The following is a 12,669-nucleotide window of genomic DNA, read 5'->3' as shown; positions in this document are numbered from 1 at the left end:
GAAATGATTCCTTTTTCTACTTAAGTGAATTAAACGGTATTGCTTTTAAGAAAAGTCCTTTATATATCCATGTTTGCATCTTCCATGACAAATTTGGATATCACGCCACACAATCTACAAATTCTCTCTTCATTTAGAGGTGTCAGAGAAATGTAGTCATCACATAAGCAGCATGAAAAGGTTTTCATAACAGTACACAAACACTTGGATCCGTCCATCTGACTGCGTAATAACACCGACCTCAGTACTATTATTAATACCCTATACTCAGAGATAACAAGGACTAATATAATTGAAATATTTCAGTTATACTAACAAATCATTTTCAGTATATAGCGAAAAATCTCAATTCTGACTTCTGTAGTGATATGACTAGGAAAGATGAAAAAATGGAAATTTCTGATAAAATTAAAAATGGCCTATGTGGCTCAGTTGGAATCACGTTTGTTTCTATAGCACTCGGCTGTCTGAAGAAAGACCCCCGAAAGTTTAATTCTAGTCGCAGACTAGAACTTTTTTCTAAGCCATTCTTCGACCAGTTTCCGAGTTTGTCTATCTTTGTCTGCTGGCAAGCAGGTTTTTCTCTGGAAACTCAAGGAAATCGACAGTAGAATCCATGCTATTTCAGACAATAAAATATTGTTTGGATTAATGACCGCGAGATGACGGCATAGCTTGTTATCCGTCTTTTCGCTGGATTCCGGTTGTCTTTGGTCAGCTATCTTATCGGCTACTGGTGTGGATTGAACCGCACACTTGGTCTTCAAAAGTTATCTAACGATTAGATAACTTTTGAAGACCAAGTGGGCTTCAAAAGTTATCTAAAAGTTAGAGCAGGCGACGGCCTGCTCCCCAAAGGAATAAATGGCATTAGTGGATTTATTTTATTTATAAGAAATTAAAAACACCTAATCCCTTTTTATATCTCAAAGGTAATAGGCACATCTTCTTTAATCCCGACTTTTTTTGAAGAATGGGCAACTGTCCACTGAGCTGTATACTATTTGTGGTAGTTGGCGATAAATGGGGTTGCATGATAAGGTGGAGGATTAAGTAGGGAAGATGGCGGGTTGTGTTTAGTGGAGTAGAGTACCTTCCCATGATGAGTTCTCGGACTTGCAGGTGTCATGTAAAATTTTTATCGATTACCTTACTTGGATCATCCATGTACTTTATACAAATACGTATTACAGAATGTTTTCGTCGAAATTTTTTACTTTCACTATAGAATTTTTATTTTTAAATTATAATTCTAAATCTAGATCGCGAATTCTTTCCATAGGCAAAATTTAATTATATAATCTCAGCGGTTTATATATATATATATATATATATATATATATATATAATAATTTTATGCCTGTCAAGTGTCGATGCTTAGTTTATCCATTGTCTTCATTTTGCTTTTAATTATTATTTTGGTAGTTTATCTAATCCTTTTGAAATTATCCGGAACGAAGCTAGAGATAAATATACTGAGATAAATTTATTTCCATTACTTTTCTTTTTTTCGCTCCTAACCTCTTCTACAAATTATCATCATAATAAGCGGTTTACTTAATAAATTCAACTTTAGTTTTAATTCTGCACTTGTTCTGACAAATTACACGCTATTAAACCACGAGATGTAATTGAGAAAATCCTGAATATAAAATATCTTGCAGATGCAGCATGGATTGGGTTGACAGTGAAGCATACGAATAGTGTTTAAGAGGAGTTGCCGAAAATATATTCATAGTCACAGGAATTCGACGAAGCAAAACCTTACGAGAGATTGACAAGATGGTAATACTAGCTAAAGAGTTGGAGGTTGACGATGTAGATCAGTTGGTGGAAATTCTGGCAAGAGCTCTTAAATGGAGACCCTATAGAGCTAGAAGTGCAGAAAACTGACTGCGAGAGAGAAAAACTAGGACAAGCCAAGCCCTCAAAACATTTAAATTTACGATATGAAAGAAAAAATTAGCCAGAACCATTTCGATTTGAAGCAATGGACCGAATTGAGATCTGGCAAAGTACACGTGTAAGATGCAGTTGCTTGTTCATCTGTATATGTGTACAGTACATCTGTGTACTGTATATAGAAAAGTAAAATTGTATAGATTAAGTTCGATGCAATGTTCAAAATTTTAAAAAACCTGGTATTTGCTATCGCTTAACTCCTGAAGATGGCTATACCTTCCACAGGTTATGCATCTGGTGACCATCCTCAGAACGATTTGTTGCAATTCCTTAATTTGAAAAAAATTGTTGAACTAGCCTTTTCCTCCTCGGATGAATTGTGGCAGCGTACTCGTGTTTCATTATTTATTACAGTACAATACTGCATACAGTAATTTCGTTACAATTTGTGCATTATATTATTTCACTATGAACAAATGTCAAAATTTAGTTTTAAATAAATAACAAAATAGACCTAACACATCTTAACATTAACGTTCATATAATGATTTCCGAGTGACGATGGGATAATCAAAACTGAATTCCGTCGGCAGTCGAGGAATGGCTACTATATTCTAGTCTCGATCCATTCAATCACGGCAACTCCTGGCATGAGATCTGTATTGGCATCCACCACTAAAAATATTACGAGGGGATTTTCTTTTCATGTTTCTAATTTCAACTTAATTTTTTTTATTAACATTACGATGTAAACCTGTTTGGTATTTCTGGGCATGCGTGTCTCAGTTCCTAGTTTTAGGTGAGAAAGACGTCCTAGTATCAGCAATATGCACATTTTAATTTTGATATGGCGATTAGAAAATGGAAATCTAAATATTTGTTGCAGGATAACGGTATCAGTACTTCCTTTCTTGATCCACTAGGTCAGAATATACGATATCCATGTTAAGTACTACTAGTGAGACCCAGAAAAATGAGGATAAAAATATTGAAACACCAGCCATTATTCGCATCTCTCTTTCAACTCATTCACAGATGAAGCATTCGCAGCCATTTCTAGCAACTCATTCTACCCGTTCACCAGCTTCAAGCAAAAATCTAGTCTTAGCACTCTTATACAATTTCCAGGGGTAGTCCATTGTTCTCTCCCCCTCCTACAATACAACGGGGAAAAAAGTCATCAGTGCGAGTCCTATAAAAGCTATTTAATAATAAATGTTCGATCATATCTCCTGTCTTATGGCACCAAAATTAACTATTAACATTACTGACATAACGGGTGAACCAAAAGCTTTTCATATTCCCGGCTATCTTGAGAGAAGCTGTGAGTTGAGAAAGCTTGAGCTAATTGCTCGCCCTGGGCGGGCTAGGAGGTTAATCCTCAGTGTTGGGGGTTGAAGATGGCTTTAGGTCTTTTGTGCTTAGAATAGTCCATTGCATCATAATCAGTAGCCAGTTGGATCAGTCTGTTAGGGTGCACAGTTGCTTTTCAGAAGAATTTGGTTGCTATAGTCGGCATGAAAGTATAAATATAGGGGACCTCTGTGTCCCGGTGCAGTTGGACAGTTCGGATGAACCATGGGGCGCCCAGGATCATTCTGAGACATTTGTTCTGGATGCGTTGTAATTTGATAATATTCGAGTTCGAAGTATGACTCCAGGCCGGTGAAGCATAGTTGTATTGGACGAACCATCAGTTTGTATATGAGAAGTTTGATTCTGGTGCTCAGTTTACTGTTTCTATTTATTAGAGGATAGAGCTGGGCTATGGCTTTTGATGTATTGGCACAAAGATTGCTGATATGTGAACTGAAGTTCAGTTTTCTGTCTAGTATTACACCAAGATATTTGATCTGTTTTCCAAGCAATTTTAGTGTTGAAAAGGAGAATATCTTCTTTAGGAAGCAGTAATCTTCTTGAAAATAGGACGGCTACGCTCTTCAGGGGATTCACTAGGAGTCGCCATTTGGCGAAATATTGTTCAATTTGCAGTAGGTTTTCTTGCAGTTTCTTGATGGCTAGGTGAGGCTTTAAAGATCTGGCCAATAACCCTGTCATCAGCGTAAAGTGCTTTAATTGAAGATAATTGGTTGTGTGGTATATCATACAAGTATAAGGAGAATAGGATTGGTGCTAGTAAGGACCCTTGTGGAACTCCAGCCAAGATGTTTTTGTGTCGAGACTACTCCAAACAGCCTTACTTGCATGCGCCTATCGTAGAGGTATGCCTTTTATAAGTTGAATGATTCCGATTGGTACACCAGATGATATTAGTTTATATAGCAAACGATAATGCCAAACCTTGTCAAATGCACTGGCTAAGTCAAGGAAAACAGCCCCTGTGCATTGATGCCGGTTAAAACCTGTGATGTGTTCTACCAATCTGTGTATTTGTTGCATGGTACTATGCAATTGTCGGAAGCCAAACTGCTCCTCAGGCAAGATATTTAATCGGAGTACTGAATCTTGAAGCCTAGTAAGAATTACCTTCTTGGCAATTTTGCCGAGATTAGAGATGAGGCTGATTGGTCTGTAATTTTGAGGCAAACTGGGATCTTTTCCAGGTTTATGAATTGGTATTATGTGTGCCAGTTTCCAGTAGGAAGGGAAATATTTGTAGTGAAGGATGGAGTCGATTATATTTGTTAGATGAACAATAGCTTTACGTGGTAGAAGTTTTATAACTTTTTTGGCGATACCATCGTGTCCAGGAGCCTTCTTATTCTTGAATTTCTGAATAATAACATATATTTCAGCAGGTGAGGTGGATGCAATTAGAGTGGAATGTGTGAGAGCTGAATTGAGCGAATATCTGACGTTACGGTGGATCTTGTATATATGACTAATATCGAGGTGGTGGTATGCAGGTTTGCATTGTTTTTCAAGATGGTTTGCTATTGCTTCAGCTTTATCAGCATCAGCGTGGATGAGACCTGAATCTGTTTGAAGAGGGTGGGGGGGGAAGAGGTTTATTTCTGTTTTTAATCTTTCGGATAACATTCCATATGGAGTGGTTGTCAGTGGAAATGAAGTCAGTTTTTCTTCCCAGAGTTGTTCTATGTGCTGCGAGGGCATCTGTCACTGCAGAGTCGAACCTGTTCAAGATCCGTTTGTCTTGTGGCGCCCTGGTGTTGTCTTTTTCTAGCCTTATTTTTTTCTCTAATCAGATTCATAATATCTTCAGGCAAGTGGTTGGATTTGCTTTATCCAACCACTTGCCTGAAGGTAGTTGCAGGGGTAGTAACTGCTGCACAGGCTGCTGTAATCTGTTCTGTTAGATTTTTAACAGCTATTTCAATTTCCTCTTTTGATTTAATGATGGGAACAGGACCAATATATTTTGGAAGTACCTTGGAGAGCCTTTTCCAAGGAATGAATGAGTAAAGGGGGGGGGATAATTTTTCAAGATTTCCTAATTTTAACCGTATTGGGTTATGGTCTGATGATAGATCATTAATTGTCATTAAATTGTATTGGAGTTTGTGGTGCAGCATGGCTATGTCCAATACATCAGCCCTACCATAAGTGTTGTGATGGGTGGGATCAGCAGGACCTATTACTAGAAGGTTGTTGAAACCAGCATAGTTCTGTAGATCTGTCCATTTTTGTTGGTGGAATGGCTATTCCAGGTAGGATGCTTGACATTTAAATCACCTACCACAATGGTAGGCTCTCCGGTATCAAATAAGGCGTTCAAATCTGAGAATAATGATTTTTGTGGCAGATGGTATGCTGCAAAGATTTTTAATTTGCCGACAGAACTCGTGAGAATCTCAATGCCGGTGACCTAGAGGTAGGAGGGATGTTTGTGTAGCGATGAGAGATGAAATTTTTAATGAAAATTACCGTGCCTCCACCTGTGGGTTGATCTATCAGTTCTGTACAATTGGTATCCACAAATTTTGGGATTGTCTGAAGATCTTAGGTGCGTTTCATTTAGTAAAAGGACATCTGACTGATGTCTTTGGACAAAATTTTGAAGTTCTAGAATCTTATTTCTCAAGCCGTTCGCGTTCCACGCAATGATCTCTAGAGATTCTGGTTTTAGTTTGTTACTGTTCGTTAGTGAGCGCTGAAATGATGACTTGGGTGTCCTTTAGAAATCTGTTAGTAGAACTTTGAAGGTTTGGATATGCTAAAATCTAACAGCATATTTGCCAAGGAAGAGGTAATGATAGCTGTCAGATTTGGGTGTGATGTTGACTGTTCTAGGGATGTCTGTTTAGGGCGAGTTACATCCGCATATGTCCTAGACTGCTGTTTTTGAGTTGTTCTTTTGGGTAGATGGGCTTCTGAGTCTTTATTCTGAACTATAGGAGGCTGTGAAGTAGTCGCTGATGTGTGCTAAGAGAGGACGAGTATGTTCCTGCTTCAGATTTTCTATTACGTGGATTATGCAAGCATCCTCTGTAGTTGGCGGTGTGAGGACCGCCACAGTTGACTGGGATAGATTTTGGCTTAGAGCACGTTTGTTGGGTGACCGATCCCACACTTCAAGCATTTAAATTCGGGCCCTACACATTTTCTGCATGACCAAACTTTTGACATCTATGGCATTGCCCAGTTGAAGCTCTTTTTCTTAAGGGTTCTACCGAGATTTTCAATCCACAGATGGTCGTCAGATCATAAATGTGTTTGTAGGTTTGACTGATCTCAATCAACACTAGTGGCATTGGAGTCTGATCCCTCCTGATCATTCAGCTGACCTTTACTGGTGGTAAATCATTCTGGTGCAGATCTGCAGTGATGTTGTCTGTGGAAACATCTTCTGATACACCTCTAATCATTACCTGGAGATTTTTTTCCGAACCAAGTGAGAATGTATGATACTGAATACCTCTGGTATTTAATTCAGATGTTAACCGACGATAGTCCATCACAGTCCTGGGGTGAATTTTAACACTGTCTGTGACATTCTTTGCATGGTGGTAAGAGATCTGTAAGTTGTTCATTGTAGACCTTAGCGACATCCATTTATTCTTTTCACGCAGAATAATCGGGGGATATTTTCCCTTGAAGTAGGAGAGTCTGGGACAGAGCCATATTCCATTACATCCGTATTTGGTGGTTCAGAGGCTGCAATTTTGCGCTTTTTGCGTGCGCGAACCTCCTGGTAATCAGTGTGGTCAGTAAGGGGATTATCCTCAGCAGTTGTTGCTATTTCGGTAGCGCCATCTTGAAGTTCTAAAAGTTGAGAGTCATCTGTATCCACTTGTATTTCATGAACTACTACCTTTCCTGGCCATTTTGTATGAAACAGATTTCCTACGCGTTTAATAATTGCTAGGAGCTGCTTGAAATTAAGTTCCTCGTACGATGTATCCATGGTTAGACCCAAGTTTTGTTCTGTAGAGCAGGACATGACCTTCCCTTTCCACAATAGTAATAATAGACAGTTTCTAATGCAGTAAATGAAACAATGGCGATACTGATGGCAGTAGGCCTAGAATATCGCCCTTTTTTTGAAAAAGGTTGACTTACCTACTTACTTACTTAGCTGATTATTTGGACCTGTTTAAAAACCAAACCGGTTGACTACACCAGTAAAACTATTTAATGCTAGTAAATATACTCGTTAAATTCCTTGAATCACATTTTATATCAAATGACAAAATCACGGATTTTCACAAATTTTGACAAAATCACGGACAAAATTGCAGCATATGGGAATGGACATAGGGTTGGTGAGATGGATAGGAGGGTAGTTGACGGAAAGATATCAGAGTGGTTTACTCGGGAGTAGAGTCCACAAGACGGCCTGTGACTAGTGGTGTGCCACAAGGATCTGTTCTTGGACCACTGCTGTTTAATTTGTTCATAAATGATATAGGAAATGATCTGAGAGGAACAGTTCATTTGTTTGCGGATGATGCGAAGTTGGGTAGGGCAATAGTGAATGCAGATGACGTCAAAATTTTGCAGGATGATTTGGATAGATTGGAGGTCTGGGCTAAGAAGAATGGATGTCAGTTTAATGTGGCAAAATGTAAGGTTATGCATTTTGGGGTGAAAAGATTGGCGGCAGTTTACTGCATTCCTGGAACCCTGCTCCAGGAAATTGATGAGGCACGAGATTTAGTAGTGTTGGTAGATAAGGAATTGAAATTTAGGGGACACATTGCAAAAGTGACCAAAACAGCTCATCAAATCACTTGGTTGCTGAAGAATACGTTGACAAGCAGAGACAAGCAGGTTATTGTTCCTCTGTATCGAGCCTTGATAAGACCCCATCTAGACTGCTGTGCTCAGATTTGGTCACCTAGGTTTCTTCTTGATGGGGAGGAGGTGGAGAGGATCCAGAGGCGAGTGACCAAGATGATAGCAGGTCTGTGGAATGAACCGTATGAGAACAGGTTGAGGATTTGTGGGTTGCAAAAATTGGTTGATAGGCGGAGGAGGGGAGATATGATTGAGACATTCAAATTACTGAAGGGTTTCTATAAAATTAATTCAGAAGATATTTTTGAGAACAGGGCTGGTTGTGGGAGGACTAGGGGACGTCCATGGAAACTGGGCAAAAGTGTGGTTAGTAAAGGTGTTAGAGCTGGGTTCTTTACTTTTAGAGTAGTGAATGAGTGGAATGCGCTCCCTGAGTCTGTGGTGGATGCTGTGACAGTGAATGAGTTTAAGGCGAGGTATGATAGATACTGTATGAATGTCAAATAGTTGTGATGAATATGATTTGGGGCCTCCCTCGATGAGTCTAATGACTCCCTGGAGTTGCCCGTAATAATAGTAATATATATAAACACTTGGCAACGGCCATTTTTCTTCATCTCCATGGCACCAAGTTTGATTTAATGCAGAAATCATATTTTACATATGCAGTTAGTCAAAAGGTGTATCATCATGTTACTAAAATACTCCAGAACAGAAATAGTTGTAGAAAGGTTTTTTTTTTTTTTTGCAAAGTAAATTATACTTGATAAATTATATTCTTGTTTACTTTATTTAAAATAAAGTAAAGAAAAAAAACTTGCATGTGAAGAAAGCCTATCATCTAGGTTTGAAGCTCAGACATTCAATCTATTCTCATAGATTGTATTATGTAGATCGTAATATGAGAGTGTGTGGCAGGTCTTCGGAATACTTCCGAAGACCTGCCACACACTCTCACTCACCTCTGTATCCTCTTCATCACCAAAGAATCCAGGCACCATATCTGTGCAGAGTAATCCAGATATAATGCCCAATTGTTGATTTTATTTTGTTGAAGGCTATCCAAACAGCTCTTTTTCTCCTTGATATTTCATTTGATGTATCATTATTCATTTTTATGGACTAGCCGAGGTAGATGTATTCAACTTTTTCAATGGTGCGAGATTCTAGAGTGATTGTATGATCTTTACAGTATTGTTTTTCATCCATCTTTATAAAATGGAACAGTACTTCCCTATCTAGGGCTGTCGCCAGATTAGATCGCGCCCTGAGGCAACAATTAAATATCGCCCTGATGGATTATAAGACAAAAATATAAGAATCTCCAATTGCTGTTTTGTTTTTATTACAAGAGAAACATTAATGCAAAACAATCGCATGATAATATTAATTTAATGATATGGCGAATAGAAACTACTAAATTTAAATTATGAGCTATGTCTGCCTCTGTCGATATAGTTGCTAGACCAACCAATCTTTCTTGGGTCATTGATGTTCGCAAATAATTTTTAATGAGTTTAAGCCTTGGAAAAACTTCTTTCCACACCTGTTACGCTAACAGGTATTGTTAACAATATCCTTTGGGAGATAGTTACGTTGGGATAAATTTCTACAAGATTTTGGTTAAAAATATATACACATACATTCTAGGGGAGTGCGCCTACGGCGCCCAATCCCCGTGTTCCAGACTGGTAGGCGGTTCTCCTTTAATTCTGATGACTTGAATTTTGAAGGCTTGACACTCAGGGTAGCCCCTGAGTGTTGGGTCTTCAAAAGGCGGGGGGCTCTTCCCCTTGTGCCTACGGTGCCAAACCCCCACGAGTTCCGGACTGGTAGGCCGGTTCTCCTTTAATTCTGATGACTCGAATTTTGTAGATTCAACACTCAGGGTAGTCCCTGAGTTTCAAACCATTTCAAATAACTTGACAAAATACGTGATACAAAAACGTTTCATAGAAAAGCTTATCATTTTATATCTATAGGGTAGATATGATAAAATTTGTTGAGGACCACTTTTCTTTTGTATTATTTTTGAGAGAATTTTTAATTCTTCCAATAAATTTATTGCATCTACATCAGATGTAAAATATCTTGTTGCCCTAATATGGCACCTATTGCTGAAGAGCGCCTTTAAACGGCACCGTGAGGAAGACTGCCTCTATGCTACATCTTGTCGACAGTACTGTCCCTATCCTTGCTTGTCTGTATGTTCAATGACCATGTAATTTAATGTGCTTGACCACCTTTGAAATATACCTTCTAATCTCCAATTCTCTGTCCACAATCATCCCCAACTCCCTTGACTCGTAAACTTCTTGCAGTTCAGTTCCATCAATATAGTACACAGCATGTGATCTCATCCTCCCAAAATACATCACCTTAAACTTGGCCACGTTAAACTGGCGGCAAAGGTTGGTCGATTGGTAGAGCCTCTGCTACTAATGGCTCAGTTAAGTAAGTTTGAGCGCGGTTAGTAGTTGGAGGGGACCAATCGTTCGATGCTGTTGGCACACTCTCCCTCGATGAGTCTTTGGACTCCCTGGAGGTGTTAATAATAATAATTTAACTTTGCTCATGCCACCAGCATATTTAGATCATCTGCAAGATCTGTACATCACCTTTATTGACTGACTATTCCCACTTTTGCATCAGCAAATAAGTGAATATTTCCTGTTCAACTCCAGTATCATTAATGTACAAATTAAATGACAAATGACTGACTCACCTGCCTTCTCTTGGACAGAGCTCCTCCATAAACCACTCTGAGATCTGTTCATCAGCCAACATCTAATCCAAATCACCAGATTCACATCCATTCCCATTTGCTCCAATTTATGCAGTAGTATTCTATGTGGAATTTTATCAAATGCTTTTGCAAAGTTAGAGTTCTGTCTTTCACCAATTTCTTCAATATCTTAACCACCACTCTGGGGATGCTAATTGCCTCAAATCGAAATTACTATTTTGCCCTCATTCCACTCCATTGGACCTTCCAGTACTCAGACTTAAACAGCTTGGTCAGAGGAGCTAATAATTCCCTTGAACGTTCTCGTAATACACAGGCCGATATGTCAACTAATCCTATGACTGTATTTATATTCAAGTTCTGCAATAAGCACCTATATTTTTTTCAATTTCTGTTCTCCTATCAGTCAATGTCACATCTGGCATTGCAATATCAAGACCAAGATTATTATTATTCGCGACACCTCCAAGGAGTCCGAAGACTCATCGCAGGAGGACACTCACTGTACAACTCTCCGTCTCCACCACTACCTATCAACTACATCAGCGCCATCTACCGCCCACCACCACAAGTATTTTTTGTCTGTAAATTGCATGTGTTCTGAAGGGCCGATTTGTCTGTATGCGAGAAAAATCCGAGTTTTCGGGAGGAAAAACCCTGCTACCTCCGTATGTGATCGGCTAACTCACCTTCTACTGAAAAAGCCCATATAAAGATTCTTCCCGTCACTATGTGAATCGAACTAGGACGCTTTTCCACTCGAAGAGCGCAATGTATCATCGTTCTTCCAATTGCGCTATGGAATACCTTTTATGGAATAGATGGAATGCCTTTTGCAAAATGATCGCTTATTTTTGCAAAATGATCAAACTATTTGAGTTGCTTCTGTTACTTTCCTGAATTAATGCAAATTATTTAAATTGACTTACCACATTATTCGAGCGAATGTGGTTAGGCAGTGGTTTAAACCTCAATGCCTGGCACATTCTGGCTAAAAGCGAGTTGATATTTTAAAACAAAATCATCGTACCAAAAGTTAGATATGACTAAAAGCGGCCTCACCTCCTCCCTATACTGGAATAAAAAGGCGTTAGCTAATTTATTTTTATTTTTTTAATCATCGTAGATCTAGCTGTTTTCACATGGGGATAAGTCGGAAGCATAAGTGCCAAAAGCTTAGAGACGTTAATGTAACTGTAGGTACTGACATGAAAGTATGGTTTTCAGGAAACCTTTATTAAGAATTTAACCAAGCCAGAGCGAGTATTGATTGCTTGATTCGTCAAAAAAATTTTGAAAAGTTTTTATGCTGATGGCTATCTCCTCCATTCATATTGACCGATTCTTTTAAATCCCTTGAAATTCACATGTTACAAAATCGATTTTTTGCATAAAAATTTTTTTCAGATAATTCTAATGAAATGAGAAGGTTATTCCAGAAACAAAAATAGTGAACTGCATAATAAATAATAGCCACTGTAATCTCTTGGTTATACTGCATCAAAATGAAACTTAAAATATACGAGTGATGAATGATGACCAGATATGCAAAAATAAATTTTTGTGTGTAGAGAATTTTGCTTGATTCTACTGCATGGCAAAGGTAAATCTGATTCATATGCCATATCCAGGTACTTCACGAAAATTTTCCCATGAACACAACTCTACGTATATCTACATTTTATCACAAACTGTTTTATTTTCGAAAAAAGAAAGCACTCCCTGCAGGCGATAATAGGCGTTAGCGATCTGTTTATTTATTATTTTTTAAATACCCTTGGTATTAAAAAAAAAAAGTGCGTAACGTATTCGACCGTCTAAATCTGTCTGGCCCCGTTGCCACTGGCAATAACGGAAATGCC

At 38.5% G+C, this 12,669-nt stretch overlaps 1 protein-coding gene across 2 annotated transcripts in view; it reads left to right on the top strand.

The window, feature by feature from the left end:
• Positions 1–12,669, top strand: part of LOC150108753 (uncharacterized) — a 47,903-nt gene that overhangs the window by 9,548 nt on the left and 25,686 nt on the right. The window contains exon 1 of one of the 2 annotated variants that reach the window (XM_090416212.1): positions 12,309–12,410. The exons of the other annotated variant lie outside the window; for it this stretch is intronic. Coding sequence (XP_090272338.1) covers positions 12,402–12,410 — 9 coding nt within the window. The 5' untranslated portion in view covers positions 12,309–12,401. Of the gene's footprint in view, positions 1–12,308; positions 12,411–12,669 lie in introns of those variants that run through there. 2 annotated transcript variants of the gene reach the window in all.

Source organism: Typopeltis vanoorti, chromosome 3 (genome assembly GCF_054136105.1).
Source record: "Typopeltis vanoorti isolate ZY-2024b chromosome 3, IOZ_Tvanoo_1.0, whole genome shotgun sequence".
In the NCBI taxonomy this organism is placed as follows: Eukaryota; Metazoa; Arthropoda; class Arachnida; order Uropygi; family Thelyphonidae; genus Typopeltis; species Typopeltis vanoorti.
The sequence above is the reverse complement of the archived record's forward strand: the minus strand, read 5'-3'. Positions and strand labels throughout refer to the sequence as shown.